Here is a 21,549-nt window from a genome sequence, read left to right as displayed (position 1 = left end):
TCTCATGACGATTCACAGAAGTTCTTCCCAAATACAAAAGCTGCGCTATAGCTAACTGATGACACTGAGAGACAACGCTTTACTCCTAACAACTTTTTAGACCCTTACCCGTTCATTCCTTGACTGTGGTGGATATGCCACATGCCCGGGGTAGAAAAAGCAAGTAGACACTCTAATTTTAAACTTGCACTGTAAAGCACTTTCAAAATAGTAATAGTTGAGCTGCATATCAGACCTGCCTTTCCTGCTCAATCCATTCCCCAGGACCCCTCTCTCCTGCTCCGAGTCCGGGTTGGTCGGGCGCCGGTTTCTGAAATCGCACCGCACAGTTTATTGCGAAGCTGAGTGGGTGGGTCCACGCGCAAACCCAGACTCCGGCCAGGACGCGGAGCCCGGAGCTCCGCGTCGCGCGCCTAGATCTCGGTCCCGCGCCCTTCGCCCGGCCTCACCACAGATCCCAGTTTGAAAGAAAACTTCACGACGCCGAAATGATCCCCTGGTCGCTGCAATTCTTCCTTTCGAGCCGGCAGAAAACGTGAGATTTATTACGACTCGGGGAGGAGTGGATGGGGGAGGCTGCCGGGGCACTCTCGGAAGCGGGTTACCTGGTCCCCATCCCCCCACCCCGGCTTCGGGGGCGGGGTCCGCCGTCCGGGGGCGCCCGGCCAGGGGCGACGCGGCCCGGCGCGCGGGTGGGCGCGAGGGAGGGAGCGCGTCGCGGAGCCGCCGGGGCAGCACTTGTCCTGTAATCGATTGCCGAGCGCGCCGAGCGGCCCAGCGCGCAGAGACGCGCACACGCGCCTCGCCAGCCCGCGCACACACACATACACACACGCACACACAAGCACAAGCGCCCCGGCCCCGCACACACGCGCGCGCGCGCACGTCCGCCCGCGCCTAGGGCTCCGCCACCCGCCGCCAGCCCGCCCTCCGCCCGCGGGCGTCTGCGCGAGCCCGGCCGGCGGGGGAGATGTGCTCTGGCTCCGGCGGATCGGTTTCTCGGGGTTTGACCAGCTGTCCCGGGCTAACCCTGCTTCTCGCTGAAGATGGAGGAAGTAAAAACAGGATTACCCTTAGCTACAGATCCACTGCCTTAGTTTCCACCACCAACTGCAGTGCACAAACACACGTTAGGCACAGGAAAGAAAGAAAGAGAGAGGACACACTAACAGTAAACACAAACAAAAGGGTGATGGGATTATTTTACTGCATGCACTGCTGAGGTAAATCTCCGCTTGGCTTTTGCGTGGTGAAGAACAGCTCTTGTTTTATTTGTCTTCTGATTCATAGATTATATATAATATGTGTATCTGATTTTCAAGGTGGGGGGAGTGTTTTCAAAGTTAAGTGTAATTATATAGCATCTCGTTTTGCACCGTGATGTGATCAAATGACTTGTTGCTGTTAACCAGTAATAATAAGATATAGATACTATAGATATTTTTTCTCTGGGAGGGATGCATTGTGGTTATGATTAGGCTAATGATTTCTGTAAAGGACGCTCAGGGAATCGGGTTGAAGATGATGTCTTCTGCCTTAATTTATCGTCCCCTGCTTATAATCTGTTTCTGGGATCTTAATCGATTAATCAGTTCTCATCTCTATAGCTGTCATGGATTTGGACTTGTTTTGCTTTGTTTTAACTTGAATTCCAAGAAAGGTGGGGTAGCTTGGAATAAATTGCAGCTGTGTATCTATCCCAGCTATAAGGGAATATCCAAATCCTGTTGGAATTAAACAACAACAACAAGCTGGTATGACACGTAAAAAGGCAGCAGTTAAATCACTTTGACAGGTTCTGGTGTGGGCGAAAGAGATGGACTTAAGATTTAATTTATTATTACTGTTTTGCCAAGGGCGAAAAACTGTCCTGTGAAGTTGGCCTAGGTTCTTTGCTGGGTTCCCCCTGACTGTCCCTCCCCTATCCACCCCCCCCCCCCCTTCTTTCAGTTTTCTTGTCTTAGCTTTTGGTCGATTCTTAAGGAACCGGTGGATCAAGTTTTTTCTCTTCTTGTTAATCGCATTGCTGTAGCACTGACTGACCTCCCTCCCTCTCTCTTTTTTTTTTCCTCTTTCCTGAAAGTACGTGGTGCCATTCCTGAGTGACTTTTCCTACTAGACCATCCCAAAGGGACGAGGGGGAGGGGTGAAGGAGGAGGAGGTGGTGGTGGAGGAGAAGGGGGGTGTTCCTTCTCTCTCATTTCTTGGTTTTGTTTATCAGCCGATCTGTTTGCTGGATTTGGGCTCGGAATGACCCACCTGTAAAGTGCTTTTCCTTCCTCCTCGCCTTGAACTCTGCAGGGGGCTTGGCTTGGAAGGGGCAAGGGAGGGAAAGAGAGAAGGGGGAAACACAAAAAACTTCTTTCTTTCTCTCTCCGTTTATCTTCAGCACGACATTGTCACCTCCTCTTTGAGGGGTTAGAAGAAGCTGAGATCTCCCGACAGAGCTGGAAATGGTGATGAATCTTTTTTAATCAAAGGACAATTTCTTTTGTATGTACATTTCGTTTCTCTTTCTCCTTTTCTTTCTTTCCTTCTCTGAGGGTTAAAAATCTTTTCATTGATGGGGCAGACTTCTTTCGCTTCTTCCTGACGTTTCTTTCTTAATATGTGTGTGTTAAATGTGTACATTTTTAAAGAGATAAACTCATTTGTAAAATATCCGAAGAAACTGCTCCCCTTTTAAACTTTATGGATGCCTTTCTTTAAAGCCTTATGTAACCATAATTTGAAAGAATTTGGTAGCAGTACAGCAGGTTGAAATTTAAGTGCTGTGTAGTGACTGAGTTGGGAATTTGATCTGATTATTCCATAAAGAAGAAAAGTTTTTTTTTTTGGGGGGGGGTGGTAGGGAGGGTGGTGGTGAAGAAGGGGAGGGGAGGGAGAAGGGAAGTGGTTTTGGAGACAAGAAGTGAAGCTGCCTGTTTTCCAGTAAGTAATGGAGAAATTCCAGGAGCCAGGGCTAAATATACTTGGCGATCAATACAGAAATGGCTCATTGTGAATAATTTAGCTGCTGGTGCAGTGAGAGTTTTGAAACTAAAGGCAAAAAGGACCAGGGCCAAAGGAAAAAAAAAATAAGTAAAAATCATCTCAGGACATGTCAATTCTTTAAACTTTTTTCTTCAAAGAATACAGTTAGCTTATCGATCTTTTCATTATGTGGAATCAAAGCTAGGGGGTGTCATCTCATACAATTTATTTTTGTTTCTGAGAAGTAAGTTCTTGTTTGTGTCATTGGTGCATGAAAATAATTCCCCAAACTTTATAAAAGTGGTGTCCTTCCCCACAGCAAGAAGTATATGAATTTTTTCAAATTGGAATGTATTAAGTAGTCTCGGCATTAGTACCCAACCATGGTCTGGCAGTAAATTAAGGTTATATTGAACAGGTGCTCACACAGAACTTGGGGCTGGCTAAAATGTCAATACAAGCCCGGCTTGGGTAACTGCTGCAGAAACCTTCCAGAGGTACTTGGGCACGAAGTTGTTTTGTTTTGTTTTTCCTCTGTTTGTTTGTCCTCCCCCCTCCCTGTTAGAACATGATGAACCAACTTGCAACAATTGTGAATAGAGCTATCTGTATACTCGGAAAGTCCTCAGACTGCAGCTTGATTGTAGGAAGTAGTGAATGGTAAAATACTTCAGTCCCAGTTAAAGCGGGCACATTTGAGGTGTATCCCCTTCCTCTTTTTTTCCCTCTAAACTGAGTAAATTCTGATGAAAAGAGTCATTACTTTCTCGATACAGCCCATCTCACAGCACACTTATCTTTCCTATCCTATCTCCAGCAGGAATCAGATCATTTGCAGAAAGAGTTCAGTGACTTGCAAATGAGCACATGCAGTACACCATAGTATGTTTCTTGGGCACAGGTTGCAGCCGCAGCAACGTGGGCTAACTGCTTGGAGCTTCATATAAGTTAAGCATTTAATGGCAGAGACTGAAAGGAATCCTTGTGTTAAGGGTATAATCTTTTGTATTGCAGCACTGCACATTGACTATGGAAACAGAGGCTATTGATGGCTATATAACGTGTAAGTATTCATTTTCATTCATCTGTTATTGGTAAATAAAAGCATGTTTGTTACCTGTATTTTAACTTCTGAATTGGAAATTTTTATCAAGAATTGTATACTCTTCCTGTCTGTTCACAGTTTCACCTTGTAAATGAGTTTGAGAAAATAGCAGGAAAGTCAAATAAGGAACTATAGATACATACTTGCCATATTAAGGGTATTATTTCAGTCAGTAATAGTTTAGCAGATCAAAACTTTCCTACTTGATTTTTTTCACTTAAGTTTAGACTAGGTTGGGTTACATATATGTCTACTAATATCGCATGTACTAAATATTTAGTACTCTGTTACCTAATTTTTCAGACACACGATATGAAAGAGAATTAGCTCACTTAAGTTGACTTTTTTTTTTTTTTTTTTTTTAGCAAACTCTCAAACATCCAACTCTCTGGCCAACGAGTTTGAAAATACTCATTAAAAATACCGGGTGCTTAATGATTAAGTTAGATGTTAAAGGAAAATTTTTTTCAAGTAGAAGATACTTTAGAAATTAACTACTGCATTTTTCCTTATTTTACAATTAAGATGAATGTGGTAGTGAAATTTTAAAAATGTTTTATTGTGTGCTGGTTGTGGCTTTTCATCATTTCATTCATTTATTATATATTTCTAAATAACTTTTCCTTATAATTTTTTGAGGGAAAAATGTATTTCATGAAAATTTCAAGACTATGCATGCCTTTGCATATATGATTACAAAGTTGGTAATTAGATTTTAGGTGAAAGTGAATAGAGACCAAAAGATTTTATTTTGTGAAAACAGGTGACAATGAGCTTTCACCTGAAAGGGAGCACTCCAATATGGCAATTGACCTCACCTCAAGCACACCCAATGGACAGCATGCCTCACCGAGTCACATGACAAGCAGTAAGTCTTCATTTTATGATTTTTTTTTTCCTATTTCTCTAGTGATAGACTTGAATTTGTTAGGTCTGTAGGGTCCACTCACATTGTGGTGTAGCTGCTGCTATAGATTTTGCTAAAGAAAGAACAACACAGATTTACTCCTGCTCATTTTGGTATCATAAAACATGAGCCTCCTTACTAGTCTGAACTATCCCAAGGTGGCATTTGGGAGCTGGTGCTTACCTGTATCAGGTAAGAAATGTTAGGCTTTGCCGGTTATTCTTTTGTTTTGCCAGGTTTATGATGATTTATTTTTTGTTGTTGAGTAAAAAAAATATGGAAACATGTTACTTCATAGAAAAAAAAAAAAGAAAAGGAAAAAATTATCTTCTATTGCCTTGGCACAAAGCTAATACATTAGTGGTAGAATCGTAGTGTTAGTTGCTTTTTTAAGAAAACGTGGAAGTTTCTCCTCCAAAGCATTGGAAGTAATATGTGACTGAAAATTTGTAGAACTCATTTACATCCATTTCTCTGACGAAGTGAAAGCATTTTGTTTTAGGCTGTCAGAAAAGAACTGAGAAAATTTGGAAGGATGTTTTGAACTTGCTGGAATAGTTTTGGCTACTCTTTTTGATAAAGAGTCATTCTTTATATCAAGATATAGCAAACATTGTTTCTGTGTAATAAAAAAGCAACTTGCATGCTGTCAGTGACAGAAGATAAATACTTTATTAAGGATTTGGTTTGTTTTCTCTTAATTATGATGTTTCATAAGTTGTCAAGTGCACATGCTTTATTACTCCTACTTAATTTGAAATCTGTTTCCCTTTTACTTCTGATATGTGTTATATTCTTATATAGAAAGGACATCTGACTTCCATCTAAATGCAATTTAATTTAAAAGCTTTCTATTTGGGTGACATTTGAAGGAAAGGCATTTTCTTTTCTTTTTAAAGAAGATTTAATAACAAGAAAACTGAATCATATGATGAATTATGAGCATACTCTTAATATGTTAATTCTGATTATCTTGAGAGAACAAATTTTTCTTTCCACTTCCCTCTTATAGCTTTCAAAACTTGAGTTTGTTGTAAAGTTACTAGCTTCATAGGTAGTTAAGTCTTCTGAATTATAAGCAACAGTATATAGAGTACTGGTAAATACATTTTGCAGTTTGTTATCTTTAAGCGACTCTAGCTATTGACTTGAAAGTTTGAGCTGTATGAACTTGCTTTACTTTTTTAAAAGTTTTCTTTGTTTTTATTAATGGGAATCACTTCCTAGGAAGATTTCATTCTAGAAGCAGTCACTGAAATTCCTTTATCACATAGGAAGAAAAATTAATAGTAAGGGAATGCATGTTAAATTATAGTGCTAATCTCTTATAATGGATCTTGTAGCATTAATTAATTTTTTTGCTAGTTGACTATTAATTTGATAAAAGTTACATACTGTTGCAATATAGGGAGTATAATTTTTACATTTTAATATTTAATGTGACTAGGTCCTTGGCAATATAGATTTTTATTTTTCAGATAATTTTCATTTAATTTCCTAAAGATAGATTGATATGCAGTTTCTGTTAGCTTAATATTTAGCTTAATATTGTCTTTAGAAACGTTGAGTATAAGGGGTAGGTAATAATAGATAATCAGACTTTGTTATCCCTGAGCCACCACTAGAATATCAGCAGGAAAATGCTTGTTAATTGGTTAATTAGATCCTTTATTTGTGAATTTGATTTTGGTTTTGAAGTAATCCTTTCTAAAAGGCAGTTCACTCTTATTTTGAATAAACATTGCAGTTGTAGACATGATCAATTTGGACAAATAAGAACTGTGCTTTTGACCTTTGAGTTTTTCTCACCCAACAACAGTAAAATTATGTTTGGTAAAGAGGTTTTGTTTTTGTTTCATCTTTTTCTTAACTTACTAGCCTGTGGCAATTCCATCTTAGTAGAGTTTTTGGCTAAGCTACATGTGTTTTCATGTTCTTTTCCAAAGAGTTGCAGGTTAAATATTTTGGCTCTCACTTCAGAGCTGTCTGTTGCATCCTTTACATAGCCTCTATTTACAGTATCTAGGTTACCCACTTAGGTGTTAGATGGAGAAGATACCCATTTTTCCTCTCTTTTAGATCTAGGAGCATATCAGCATTTTAGATTGCCAAAGCAAATAGCACTAGAGAGGGACTCTTGTCTGTTAATTAGAATAAGAAACGTGTAGTTGGTCACTCAGATGTTTTTCTGTGACTTGGAATAATGATTTGTACATTTGCAACTTGGCAAATCACTTGTGGCCGAGATCAGTAGTTTACCTAAATCTCTTTATATGCATTGCTGACTTTATTCTGTGAAAAGATCTTATTTATTTTCCGCATTTCTTTAATATCTTCAAATAGTCGTCCTAAAGGGCTGTGACTTCCAGAAACAGAATTGCAATTTTGATTGAAAGTATTAGAGCTGAAAGTAAATGTGAAAACCTTTATAGATAGAATAAGATAGGCTCCGTAGCAGTAAGGCGGGGACAGGAGTACATATGTAAGAGGTGAAAAGTTATTTTAAAACAGTTTAAAAAAATAAGAGAAATAGTATCTTTGATTTTTATGAGATAACTAACGTCCTAGCAGTAAAGTAACACTGCCATGTGAGAACCCACTTATTTTCACTGTAGGAAAGTGGTCAGTTGTCTTCTGAGGTCATAGTCATTTGTTTGGGTGATATGACGACTGTTCTAAGATGAAGGGTACCTGTGCAACTTGCTGCCAGCTATTGTATAAAAAGTAATGACAGCAGCTATCATTATTTGACAGTGCTAGAAGAGAGCATCGGTGACTTGGGAGAGAACTAAAAATGTACAATGCTTGACAGTCTTTGGTTTTAAAATTCAGCTTGTAAGATAATCTTAAAAAGATGTGAGAGGTATTCGTGAACTTAACATTTTGTAATGACTACTTCCTATGTTTTCGAGTGAATTTTCTTAGAGAAATTTGGACTTTTTCTTCTAGAATGAGGATCTCTTTGATAAGAAGATGGGCATTGTTGCCTGAGATCATTAGTGTACATATTGAGTCTGCTGACAGTCTCCTGTGTCAGGGATGACAGTCTGTGCCTTGATGGCTACTGGAAATACACAGTGTTAAGTGATTTTAAAAATAGCATCTGGAAGTTAAGAATCTGAGACAGACAACTCAGACAGAACAATATAAAAATAATCCATATTGTATTTCGGCCCATCGGATGAGACTTTATTTTGTGATTCCTTCTGTCTCTGGGTTAGCTCATTTCCAATTCTTATATACTTGTTTCCGTATTGGTTTCAGATTATTCTGTAACTGCTGCTGAATATTTTGAAAGGGTTTTAAGGTTCAAAAAATTGTAATTAATCCTATTTTCCTTATCATTGTCTACTTTTATAATGCCAGTAAATAGATAGCTAATGGTGTGAAAGTGCTTTGTGACACAAATTTTTTTCCTATTACTTTAAAACCTTTACATAGATCCACTTTGCAGTCAATACCATTTATCAGTCAGTTTGATGGCCAAGTGGCATGTGTGGAATTGGAAGAAGTAGTAATTCTAGTTTTACAAGACTGACCAATAATCAGGTCAGCAAATCTAGTTTATTCTTTTCGGAGTGCTTCACATTCATTTTTTTTTTTCTTAGCTGGTTTCCATTTTTAGAACCTTGTGAAGTGTAAGTATATTATGGTTTCTATTTTTCCTGTGTGGAAATGGAGGCTTGAAGAAATCAGTTGTCTTCTAAGGTTCCTTAGGAAAAGGATGAAGTTGTCAGGATTGGGACACTGATACTACCGTGTGGGTTAGTTATATCACTGATATCTGTAAAATGTCATTATCTCAGGGTGCCCACCATGTCCACAACTGACCCATGTTTTAGTGACAAAAACAGTATTACAGGAGTAGAATAGGGTTATTATGAGGGTGGAGTGATAACAGATAATCTTGTTAAGCAGATGCTCTAATGCACTTTAAAAAATATGGCTTGTATCTTGAGACTCACCAGCTTTCTGAGTTGTCTTCTGTAGCTTAGCTTGGCAGTTACCCTTGGTTGGATTTCCATAGGACACACCCTGATATAACACCAGATGGACTTGATGTAAAAGCTCATTCTGTTTTCCAATTGTAGTACTTAGTTTTGTATATATACGCAACATACCTTACATTTCCTTTTTACTTGTTAGGAAATATTTTTTAAAAGTTTGACTTGATTTCTTTATAGCTATCAGCAGTGTCATGGCCATGTACCAAAAAAGAAAAAAAAAAAAAGAAAGGAACTAAAGGGAGAATATATGAGCAGGGAATTAACAGCAAAATTGCTGTTTTTTGTTTTTTTTGCTCCTCATTCTGCCTCCTCCCCATCTTTTAAGTCTGCTTTGAAATAAGAATAAATGTCTGTCTTGGAGAAACACAATAGCTCACTGTAGAAGTGTTGTTTTTATTGCCTCTATCTTTGTCTAAATTTGTCTTCTCCAATGAAAATACACTGAAAACAGTATACCATGATTGGTTAGGTTCTTTTGGGACTCTTCCTTCAAGCTGTCAGGAATTCAGATCTCTGGGTCCCAAGCTCTTCTCTCCTCACTTTGAATATCAATATATTTTAATTTTATAATGTTCTAAAAGATTAGTAGCTGTGTGACAGTCCTAAAATGAGGGAGACCGTGTTGTTTTTCTTTGCCTTTTTCCTTTATATCTGTTTATATGAACAGTATATAAACATAAATATATATATATACCATATCACTAAGTATATTTTATACTTAGTGATATGGTAGTAGTTTCCTTTTATGAATTAATCAGGCTCAGGAATCTCTGTTGAAATAGATAGAGTATTTAGGAACTATTTCTCTTTATTATAAATGCTTAATCGCACTGGTGTGAGAAAGAGAAGGGGAGTATAATTTATTGAGTATATATAGGATGCGTAGTGCTATATACTAAGTACATCCCTCTTATTTCACTTAGTCTCCACAACAGCTCTGTGAGGATACTTCGCTTTATAATACCGAAAACTGAGGCTTAGAAGTAATAGATTGCAGGTGGTTAAAAATATGGGCTTTGGAGTTATACATGGCCTTGTTAGAATTCTTGCTTTGCCACTGATTTGCTGTGTGATCTCAGTCATCTTACTTCACATCTCTGAGCTCCAGTTTCCTTATCTGTAGCATGGGGATAAGCAATCCTTACCTCAGTGGACTGTTGTGAGGTTTAAATGAGGCAATATATACAAAATACTTAGCACACTTCCTGGCACATGCTAACATCTAATAAATAATCACTGCTCTAACACTCAGAGCAGGCACATTACTTTTGCACCAGTCCATGATTCATAAGAAAGCTTTTTTTCAAATCCATGTTTGTTTGAAATTCAGGTCTTTTGCTGTTTCCATTTTACTACAGAGGTCCATGGAACAGAAATAGGCATTTAATTTAGGGTAAAACTGGCAGGAAAAAAAGAACCTCTGTTATTTAAAGGATCTGTGAAGATTTGGATTAGAAAGAAGTAAGAGTCCGTCTGTATGGCAGAATTTTTTTTTTTTTAAATTGGGCTTCAGTGTTCCTGAGCATAGTTTTATGTTTTTGATTACATGTCAAGAAAATCATCGCTCAGCATTGGTACTATAAAGACACCAGTTATTACAAATAAAAAAAGTCCTCTTAATAGAGTAACCTAGCCATATCTAGAATCAGTTTTTTTCTTTGAAAATCTGTATCTAAAATTTTACCTCATTTGTTGCTTGTGGTAGAACCGTAAATTCTCATTTGATGATACCTAATCAAACTGTAGGCCTGATTGTTGTTAATTGTGCATTTTGAGGGTAATAGTTTAGGTGTTTTAAATTTGAGATCAACTTAAAATATAATTATCACTTATAGGCATTTGACACGTTGCTATATTGTTCTAGCTGATTAATTCGACAAATATTTGTAGGCAGTCTTTTATGTGTCAGGCACTGTAGGGTAGATTCAGAGGTAAATGGTACACTATTCTTGTCCTCCTGGAGCTCATACTCTAATTTAAAGAGACGTCTAAACAAGGCAGTATTCTGTGATAAGCTCAGTGTTCTTATTATTATGGAGAGCAAGGAGTGGTACTGGTTTGGGAAGACTTCTTGGAGGGAGAGGCTCTTTAAGCTGAGACTACTAAATGAATAGGATTTAGGAGAGAAGCTGAAGGCTTGTTCACCAATGAACCCACAATGGGAGCTGAGAAATAATACGATTATGTTCTGGGAAATAAAGCAGATTGGTATCTGTGGAGTGTGAAGTTGGAATCTTGGAATCTGAAGCCTGAGATGACTCTGGAGAATTAATCAGGGCAAGATAATGGAGTATCTTATATAAGAGAAAACTTGGATTTCATTTTCAAGGGAGCACAAGATTTAAACAAAGCTGATGACTTCAGTCTTCATATTGACAGGAATCATACCAGCTATAACAGGAGTAAAAATGTTGTAGATGGGAACCAGTCCAGAGGCAGGGACTTCTTTAATAGGCTTCTGCAGTGATAGAATGAAAAGTCATGAGAGCCAGTGGTAGTGCATATAATAAGGAATAGAAGGATTTGGGAAATAATAGCTTAAAGTGGACAGGACTTGGATAGAAGTCTTAAGGAGAGGAGAAATTTCATGATGATGATCTCTAGATTATTGGATAGATGGAGTAGGTTCCATCAGGGAAGATACAAAATAGTGAAGCAGGTTTCCGGGATAAGATTTAGTTTAGTTTAATCTTGCATACAGAGTGTTTGACGCACCTGTGGAATTTGGGAGAGGCTAGCAATCAGGCAGGAGGATAGATTAAACTAAGTGTGAATTTTCCTAACTAGTGAAATCTAACATGTTAGCTTATGATTTTGTTATTTTTCCTCCTGTATTACATTAACAATAGTTCAGTATTTCTTAAAAAAAAAATTCTTCCCTAAGTAATTCTCAACATTTCATCATTGACCATATTTTCCCAACTGCCCCCATAAAATCAAAATTTTATATTGAAACACATGAGCACAGGTTTTAATGAACTCTTTTTGCTTAATGGAGTCCTTTTGTGCTAGTGTCTGAAGTTGGACTAAGGGCTTCCCACGTGGTCCAGTGGTGAAGAATCCACCATGCAATGCAGGAAACACGGGTTTAATCCCTGGGTTGGGAATATCCCCTGGAGGAGGAAAATGGAAACCCACCCCAGTATTCTTGCCTGGAAAATTCCATGGACAAAGGAACATGGTGGGCTACAGTTCTTGGGGTTGCAAAAAGTTGGCCACGACTGAGTGACGGAGCACAGAAGTTGGCTTAGTTGTTGTGACTGACTCTGATTTTTAAGCAAAACATGCTAGCCTTTCAACTTCACATTTTGTGGTGTATATAATATCATAACTATGATGGTTACATATTTAAAAAAAATCATAAGGCTAACGTACAGCATATACTCCAAGTCCTCTATCATAATGGTTTGTCTTTATTCTGTAACCTCTTTCTCATCTATAAATATATAATTTAAAACATGAGGAAAGATTTATTAAAAAGTACTAGTCAGTTCTGCTATGTTACTAGCTAAAGAATTTCATGATTTTAAGCAGAGTCTTTTTGAAAACTTTGTCATAAATATGCAACATGATATATATCATTTGAAAATCATTTGGTATAGAATTGTTTTAAAGTTTATGATATTGTGCTACTTGGGATAAAGGAATGTAGGGGGGAAAGTGTGGTATAGAATACATCTTAATCTATTTCCTCAAAATATATATTATAGAACTCTATCTTAGAAATGTAAGCTCTACCCAAGACATCATGAAAATTCAAGTGAATGTTGATGATGAAAAGAACTTCATCTGAGATTTCCTTTATGTAGAGATTCAGAACTCGCTATAGAGACATTTTTGTCTTTTAATTGTTGATCCAACAAATGTTTTTTAATGTTTTTTTTGTGTAATTCACTGTTGATACTCGGGCATCAAAAATAAGTTAGGGATCTTTTTAGAGGAGGATGTTATCTTTCAAGGTCCAAATGAATTCATATTTTATTTGTGATATTAATGATCCTCTTGCAGTTAGAACCAAATAAGTGTGATGTGCTCACCATGATTTATATCGATTGTCAATAAATAAACTGCTTCTCACCTTTTACACCTGAGAATTCTTCAAAAGTGTATAAATCTAAAGATGCACAATGAAACAAAGGCGAAAACACAGCGAGCTTCTAAAATAAATTCCCAGTGGAGACCATTTCCTCAAGAAATTTTTTTATAATCTAGTATTTGGTTCTCAGCCTTGTAAGTTCCAAAACTTGATTAGTGGCACACATAGAGTGATCCCATATCTCATGGTTGACTCACATTAAACAAGTTTACAAAGTTGATGTTTCAAATCGGAATGCCAATTTATGTCCGTATTTTCATTAAAAATAAAATAAACCTCGAACTAATGTAGGATCTTGATCACTCCAGTTGACTTAACCAAATCATTTTTTTCTTGTGAACTGACTTATATGGGTAAAGCAACAAAAGTCATTTGGTTAGCAAGTAATCCAAACACAGGGAGTCAGTTATATCATTCAAGTGTTTAATGGCATTAGACCAAGAGAGTCTAATATGTTCCACCTCACAGTAGAGATAGCATTGCCATTTGGATCATTATGGTTGAAGTCTCCTGTGTATTTCCTTCTTCCCTGCCAAGTTGCTTCAGTCGTGTCCGACTCTGTGCGACCCCATAGACGGCAGCCCACCAGGCTCTCCTGTCCCTGGGATTCTCCAGGCAAGGACACTGGAGTGAGTTGCCATTTCCTTCTCCAGTGCATGAAAGTGGAAAGTGAAAACTGAAAGTGAAGTCGCCCAGTCGTGTCTGACTCTTAGTGACCCCATGAACTACAGCCTACCAGGCTCCTCCGTCCATGGGATTTTCCAGGCAAGAGTACTGGAGTGGGGTGCCATTGCCTTCTCTGTCCTTCTTCCCTAAATGGACATAAATTTAGATTCCCTAGATATAGGCTGAGCAAAAATACTTTTGAGTCTTTTTTTTTTTTCTTGACTTCCTTAGCTAAATCCTCCAGATTCAGTTTTTAACTTATACGTATAATCAGGTTATAACCAATTCTTGCTAGCCTAGGACCCATTCATTTTTTTTAGTGTACATTTTACATTTTTGCTTAGGCTTGTTAAATGTTGATTTTATAGCCTAACTCTATGAAACCTATCTTATAATACTATACAGGATGTCCCAACTACTATTACTATAAATTCAAACTTCCATTCACAGAAATGTTGATGTATGATATGGTCAGCGATTTAAGAGGTTTTAATATCTGCCTTAGATGAAGATAGGACTTCGCTGGTGGCTCAGACAGTAAAATGTCTGCCTATAATGTGGGAGACCCGGGTTCAAACCCTGGGTCAGGAAGGTCTTCTGGAGAAGGAAATGGCAACCCACTCCAGTATTCTTGCCTGGAAAATCCCATGTACAGAAGAGCCTGGTAGGCTACAGTCCATGGGGTCACAGGAAAATCCCATGTACAGAGGAGCCTGGTAGGCTACAGTCCATGGGGTCACAAAGACTCGGACACAACTGAATGACTTCACTTTCACTTTTAAATGAAGATAGTAGTACTGCTACCTGAGAAAGACATCTTATATAAGCTGGGGTCTTGAAGAGCTTCTAGTTTATAGGTCAGGAGAAATAAACATCACACTAGTTTCATGAAATCTTGGAAATAGTTCAACCACAGCAAATGAGATTTTATAGAAAATTATAGTATTTTAGGTTAGTTAATAGGGAAGCTTGTCTTAATTACTGAGTGTGAATTTAAGAATATTTTTTCAAAGCACACAACTTTATTTTGGGGCTGTACATTGATTATAAAGAAGTTAATTAGAGATTTTCCAGATGTGAATCTCTGCAGAAAATGTCAGTTTCTTATCTGTGGGTTGGCCAAAAAGTTCATTAGGCTTTTTCCTTAAGATGTTACGGAAAAATCTAAGCAATCCTTTTGGCTAACCCAATATTCTTTATTCCCAGTATATAGTATCATAGTGGGTCATTGTAGGAGTCCAGTAATTTTTTGTTGAATTTAGGAACTACTTGTGATTAGCATATTGCATAGATGTATTTAAATAATGTGTTTCTGATCTGTTTGAAGAAGTTTGGAAAGTTGATTTCTTAGATGTTGAAATAATTCTGAAATTCCGTCTTGTTATGTTCTTTATTAGGATATGTATTTATACCATGTCTCAGTTTCAAAATGATTTTGGAATCTTCAGATCAGATCCAAACTGATGATCTTCAAGATTCTAAACATCTTTTAAGTTTCATACTATTCATATTTGGGCTTCTCTCATAGCTCAGTTGGTAAAGAATCTGCCTGCAGTGCAGGAGACCTGGGTTCGATTCCAGAGTTGGGAAGATCCCCTGGAGAAGGAAATGGCAACCACTCCAATATTTTTACCTGGAGAATCCCATGGACAGAGGAACCTGGCAGGCTACAGTCCATGGGGTCACAAGAGTTGGACATGACTTAGGGACTAAACCACCACCACTATTCATATTCAGTAGAATCCAAGTTAGTGTAAATGTTTCCATGAATATTTTATAGTCATCTTCATCATCTTCATTACAATATCTTTATATGGCATATTTAGAGTTTACAGATTTCAAACCACGTTCTTATAATTTTAGAATCAGTTCTCTATCACTTATTTAAAACTGCATGTACAAAATGGAATGCTTCAATTAACTTTTCTTATGCTCTCCAGATATTTTGAGGAGCATATAATTAATCAGTGTAAAGTCACGTTCTAATAAATTAACATTCTGGGTGTCTACACCTTTGACATTTTTGTCATTGCTCTCTTATTATCATGGAAGCTGTAGCTCTCCTTACACCTGACGGCATCAACTTTACCTACTACTTACTGAGACATCAGTATGCAGGGCTTGGCCGTATTTTGAAGTGCTGGGAAACTGATGTTCCTGTTGAATTTCTGGCTGAATTCTAAAGAGGAATTTTTATTGTTTTTTGTGACTATATAAAACATTCCCCATAATGGTCATTTTCATGAAGAAACTTGTTTCGTTTTTGTTGTTCAAAACATTTTAGCAAGTAATATTTACATATGAAAATATATTTATTTTATAAGACATATCTTTCAAGTCTTTTAATCAAACTTATGTCAATACCTTTGATATCTAGATGGTCTGAAGTAGATTGCTTGTTTTCAATACATTTGTTACCTTTTTTGTTAGAGAAGTAGCATTTACATACCTTTTAGGATTGAAGGTTTATGTTTAATTCCTGATTGAAGTAGGTTCACTTATTTTTGCTAGAAATGATTATTCACATCATCCATATATCACTTAGAGCTTAAAATTTGGGCATTTAAGAATTTCTTAGGTATTGTTAATAAGTAGGTAGTATCTAATCATTTCTAGGTACTGCTTAAAATTATAAATACTTAAAAACACTGATTCTGATGTAGCTTTGAATATATTGCTGAATATGTTGCTGAATGCAAAATGTTTAAAAGTGGTGATAGGTTTTGTTTGAACATAATTGAGAACTAGGAAAAGAAATACGAGATATTTTCTGTGAGTCTGCTGCTTTTAAACCCCCGAAATATGAATTACACACTGCCATCTGTCTGAACTATGACAAATTAATGACCTAATAACAGTTTTTGAATTTAGTTTTTTTGAAACAAAAGCAAACAAAAGAGACACACCTCCCCAAGAAAACATAATTTAAAATAAATTATCTTTACATAAATTGTGCTTACCATAAGACTGTTTACATAAAATTTTTTTTATGGATTTGAATAGTTTTAGTCTCACAGTTTGAGTACAATAACTAGTAATGAATTTAAAGATCCATTTTTCTTTTTTTTTTTTAAGCAAATCAGAGAAACTATAGTTAACTAAACAGTTGTTTTCGTACAACTATTTGTATGAGAGTGCCATTTATGTTTTAAAAGCTTGTGTGAGTATGTGTGTAAAAGCAAAGAATAAGAAAGGAAAGAAGAAAGGAAAGATCAGATTATTGGTAATGTTCACTTTGGGTTATGTGACAGCAAATAGGGCGTTTTATTATTTATTCTAAATAGTTCTGCATTATTTGGATCTTTTATAAAAGATCTTTTACATGATGACCAATGCTAAAGTTGGGGTATTGCAAATGCTGTCAACAGACTTATTGGATATTATTTTAGATTTAGTCTGAGTGTGTTTTCTTAATGGCTCTGATATAGTGGAATTTCCAAACAGAGTTTCATGCTCTGACATTTTTTGGGTGATATTCATTCAAAGCATGAGATACTATAAAGTAAATAATGTACTTTTAAATGTACTTTTGGCAGTTGCCAGAACATGTAGCGTTATGATGCCAGTAGAAATACATGTAGATAGCATTATGATGCCAGTAGAAAGGTGAGTAGAGTAAGTTAAAACTTATCCTTAGGTTTTCCATTCTACCTTGTATATTACAATCAAGTTTACTTTTTTAAAAGACTCTTAGTCTGTTTTTCATGTTCATCAATTTAAAATTCCATTGAGTGTTGCTCATTGCAAGCAAAGAGTAGAGGTGCGAAGTACAGAGAACAGAGAAGACAGCTAGTTAAAAAAAAAATACCAGTGGCAAATCCTGAAGGGAGGGATAAGCCACTGAACTGATTTATTGGATCCAAGAGAAGGAATACACAAATGAAAAATAGGGTCTTCCCCTCCCTTTTTTCTTCTTTAAGAAACCATAAATAAATACCTAAATTTATATACTTAAAGAAGTCACCTTCTGCTTGGATGAGGAAGAATGTAGCCATAAGATTAAGGTGGTTTCTGGTAGAAGATAAATATTGATGGTCGATAGAAAGAAGTTTTTCAGATGTCTGAATGCCATAGAGTGAAAGATGGGGGTCGACCAGTTAGAAGAACTGGATTCCTAAGAGTATTAGATGGGAAGATTTTAGTAGTAGCAGTTGGTAGTACCTAGAATAGATTGTTTTCTGTTGTAAACCAGGGGTGTTACTGAGGGCCATCTCGGACTAATCATCTATTGTTTTTATCTTTTACAAAAGTGACTGAAATAAATGCTGTGTCTGAGAGGTATCTTTTGTTCCTAAATTATCATGGATGCAGTAAATTTTGGTTTTGTACCCCAGTTGCCTTTTAACTTCCCTTCAGTGGGAAAGGGCATTAGGGAGTTAGGGTGACGATAAACCTGCCAGAAACATTAATAAGTTTTTCTGCTTTCTTCCTTTTTACTGTCATGGGAGGTGACAGTGAAGAAGGAACTTGATATTGAGCAGATAAGATGGGTTTTGCATCCAGTTTTTGTTCTCTGATCTCTCATTTTTCCATTTTCCTCCTGAAGTATCTAAGACACAAGCACTGTTTCAAAAGACTTTCTTGAGATCATACCCTGTCAGAGATTTAGAATTCCCAGATTAACTGTTACCCACTGGAATACTCTTCTAAAATTAACCTTGTGATAAAAATTATCAGTAAAAATTATCAGATGTGAGATGAAGTTTACACATGTATTATTGTTGAAGGGAGGGTTTGCTAAGTCCATAAATAATGCAAACAAGATCAGGGTATATGTTTAACTGCCTTAAGAATAAATTAGATTTAAGTCTATTAAAAGTAATATATTTAAATAAAATATATTTAAACTATTCAGTAAAATATTTTAGACTATTCAGAATGCTTTCACATCTAACATAAAATATGCTCATTAAAACTTGATCTTAATATTTATTTAAGCAGTCTCAGAGGAATCTCTTCTTCCTGGCATTACTTAAGCATTTTATTTGTTACTAAAAAATAATGAACATATAGTTTTAAAAATACAGATCTGTATGAATTTTCTTCTTCCCCTTCCTATGTAGTATAAAAAAAGTGAGCCTTGATATATATCAAATGTGTAACCTCTAGACAGATATTTCATCTCTTAGTGTCTCAGTTTGTAAACTAGGGATATTAATAATCTGCCTTGTCAGAGAAGTGGCGAGCATTAGAAATAATATACATAAAGTCTCCAGAATGATGACTGGCATGTGGTAAGCTAACTAGAATTGTGGCTATTATTTGATTGTTAGATAAAAAGAGTATGAGAAAAAGCTTGAATCAAATAACCAAGAAAAAGATCCCACATACATTTGTATCAATAGTTTTCTCCAAAGGCTGTGCTTTTCAGCTGTCTTTAATCAACAACCATTTTTTAAAAAAGTAGTCCAAAGCTATTGCCGATAAAACCCAAGATATACCTGCACCACTGAATATTTTTGCTCTTCATCTGTCTGAGTGCTGTTAGGTCGTCCTTGTTTGAAAAGAAATGTGTGTGCAGATATGAGGCAGTTATTAATTCTGTTGTATTCAAATCAGTTACTAAAGAAATGAAACTGAAATTACCTAATTAATGCAAATCACAAATAAACCTATTCTGTTTGTGAGGGGTGTAATTGAAGTGGTAATTATGCGGTAGGAACGCACTTCACTTGAGGATGGCAGTTCCAAAGATGTGTTTGGTAGAAAAATTTGACTGCAGAGTGTGTCTCTCTCCTGACCTGGCCCAGAGGAGGGTCTTGTTTACTTGTTTACTAGATGTTTTGGGGAGGGAATGCCCAATGTGGTTCTGAAATTCCATGACTTTCCATACTCACAGAGCTGTGTATCCTACAAGGTAACTACCCATCTCTCTATTACATATCTGGAATTCTCAGAACTATGTATCAGACCCCAGTCATGTCCTTTTTATTCCCTCTTGTGAACAGTCAAAAAGAAAAGCGGATGTTCTTTTAAAAGATTTTATAGCAGTACATATAAATTACTCATAGGTCATTTGGCTAAAAGATGCAGAAATCTTTGTAAATCCCAATGAGATCATTTAAAGATACTCATTTTGCTTTTCATGTCTGAAGTTTACGTCTTCCTGGGTCTGGGTTCCTGTTAGCATAGTGACTGTGCAGTCAGTCCTTCACACCAAATGACCATCATTATCCCTGAATAGTTTCCTCCCTAAAAACTAGAAAGGCTTTATCACTTCCTATCTTGTATCATTATTCCATTGCTTGTGTACATCTTATCTCCCCTGTAAGACTGGAATCTCCTTGAGGGCAGGGAAACTGACTATAATCTCCACTGCCTGAGGGTAGTGGTCAGAGCCTGACTTGACTGCTGATCAGACTTGGGTTTGTGATTCAGGTTAAGCTGTGTATTAGTCTCCATTTCCTTGTTTGTCAAGGAACCTGTTGGGCTACAAGCCATGGGGTTGCAAAGAATCGGACATGACTTGGCGACTAAACAGCAGCAACAGCACAAGAAGTAGGCGGAGTTAGTACTTGTCTCGGGGTTGTTGTGACAATTAATAACTTCAGTAAAGCTTCTATCACAGGATGTAACACATTTCAAGAAATATTAGTTTCTCTTTTCCACAGAAGTTACCTAGTACAGTGCCTTATACATGTGTCTCTCAATCAAGAAGCTTGCCTGTTACTTTTTCATTACCTATGAGTTAACATGAATTGCTTGTCCGGCTGGACACCTTAGAGATGTAACTCAGTTATTTCTGTAAGTTATTGGTTAGATTAATCCCACAAGTTTGGTCCCTTCAGTCATCTGTCCTAAGGATACATCATCACCCAGCTAGTCTTTTTACCCACAAGGCAGTTTTAAAATAAATGGTCTAAAGTTAGCACTAGCTTAGGCTCTTAAACTCTCTTCTCAACTCTCATTCAAGCAGAATACTGTTAGACTAAAAACTTCAAGTGCTTAGAAGCTTCACATGATTTCATAAAAATGCATCTTTTTAGGCCAGTGTTGCTCTACAATACTGAGATAGATTTTATAAAGACTCTAAATGATCTGTAGAGAATCTTGATTTATATATATGTATAATAAACATAGTATAAACATATTATGTATATTATATAAATTGAAATTTATCCCTAGACATTTTGGTTATTTGTTGTTAAGTAGTATGAAGTAAGAAATATTGTTGACAACGTTTATAGTTTTAAAATTATTACTCAGTATCCTGTGATAAACCATAATGGAAAAGAATTTTCAAAAGAATATATGTGTGGGTACATATCTATCTCTCTTTCTCTCTCTCTCTATATATATATCTGAGTCACTTTGTTATAGAGCAAAAATTAATACAACATTGTAAGACAACTATAATTCAATAAAAATAAAGTTATTATTATATCTAATGAAGGTTTCTAAGTTCTATGATTCAAGATCTTTCAAATCATGGCTTAGCCATTGAGTAGACACATATGAAAATGGGAGTATTACTGCTGTTGTTTTTGGTCAACTCTTAACCAGTAGGTAAATCCTCAAAATTGTTTAAAAACCCATGAATTGAATACCTTTTCCTTGAAAGTCTGCACAGTTTTGCTTATGCTAGATGGTGAAGCCAGACTGCAAATTTCTTAGAGCAATTGTGATACTTATCATGTTTGTCCATGATATAATTATTTTAACAGTATTTAAGGTCAGCTATCCAACCTTTAGGAAATTTTTTTTTGGTTTTTATCTGTATCCTTTCTTGAAATAATTGTTTTAAGGGTATCCAAGCAGTTTTAAATGTTTAAATGTTATTTGGAAGCTCAGGAAG

At 36.5% G+C, this 21,549-nt stretch overlaps 1 protein-coding gene across 10 annotated transcripts in view; it reads left to right on the top strand.

The window, feature by feature from the left end:
* The first annotated feature begins 359 nt into the window (after window positions 1–359).
* The window catches only part of IKZF2 (IKAROS family zinc finger 2), a 185,871-nt gene continuing 164,681 nt past the window's right edge, over window positions 360–21,549 (top strand). For 2 of the 10 annotated variants that reach the window (XM_027566706.1, XM_027566644.1), the window contains exons 1-4: window positions 977–1,223; window positions 2,390–2,456; window positions 3,988–4,036; window positions 4,842–4,946. In XM_027566706.1, the coding sequence (XP_027422507.1) occupies window positions 2,454–2,456; window positions 3,988–4,036; window positions 4,842–4,946 (157 nt within the window). In that variant the 5' untranslated portion in view covers window positions 977–1,223; window positions 2,390–2,453. Of the gene's footprint in view, window positions 536–976; window positions 1,224–2,047; window positions 2,083–2,389; window positions 2,494–3,987; window positions 4,037–4,841; window positions 4,947–21,549 lie in introns of those variants that run through there. The other 8 variants (XM_027566655.1, XM_027566686.1, XM_027566674.1 and 5 more) reach the window with 8 other exon arrangements.

Source organism: Bos indicus x Bos taurus, chromosome 2 (assembly GCF_003369695.1).
Source record: "Bos indicus x Bos taurus breed Angus x Brahman F1 hybrid chromosome 2, Bos_hybrid_MaternalHap_v2.0, whole genome shotgun sequence".
NCBI lineage: Eukaryota > Metazoa > Chordata > Mammalia > Artiodactyla > Bovidae > Bos > Bos indicus x Bos taurus.
The sequence above is the reverse complement of the archived record's forward strand: the minus strand, read 5'-3'. Positions and strand labels throughout refer to the sequence as shown.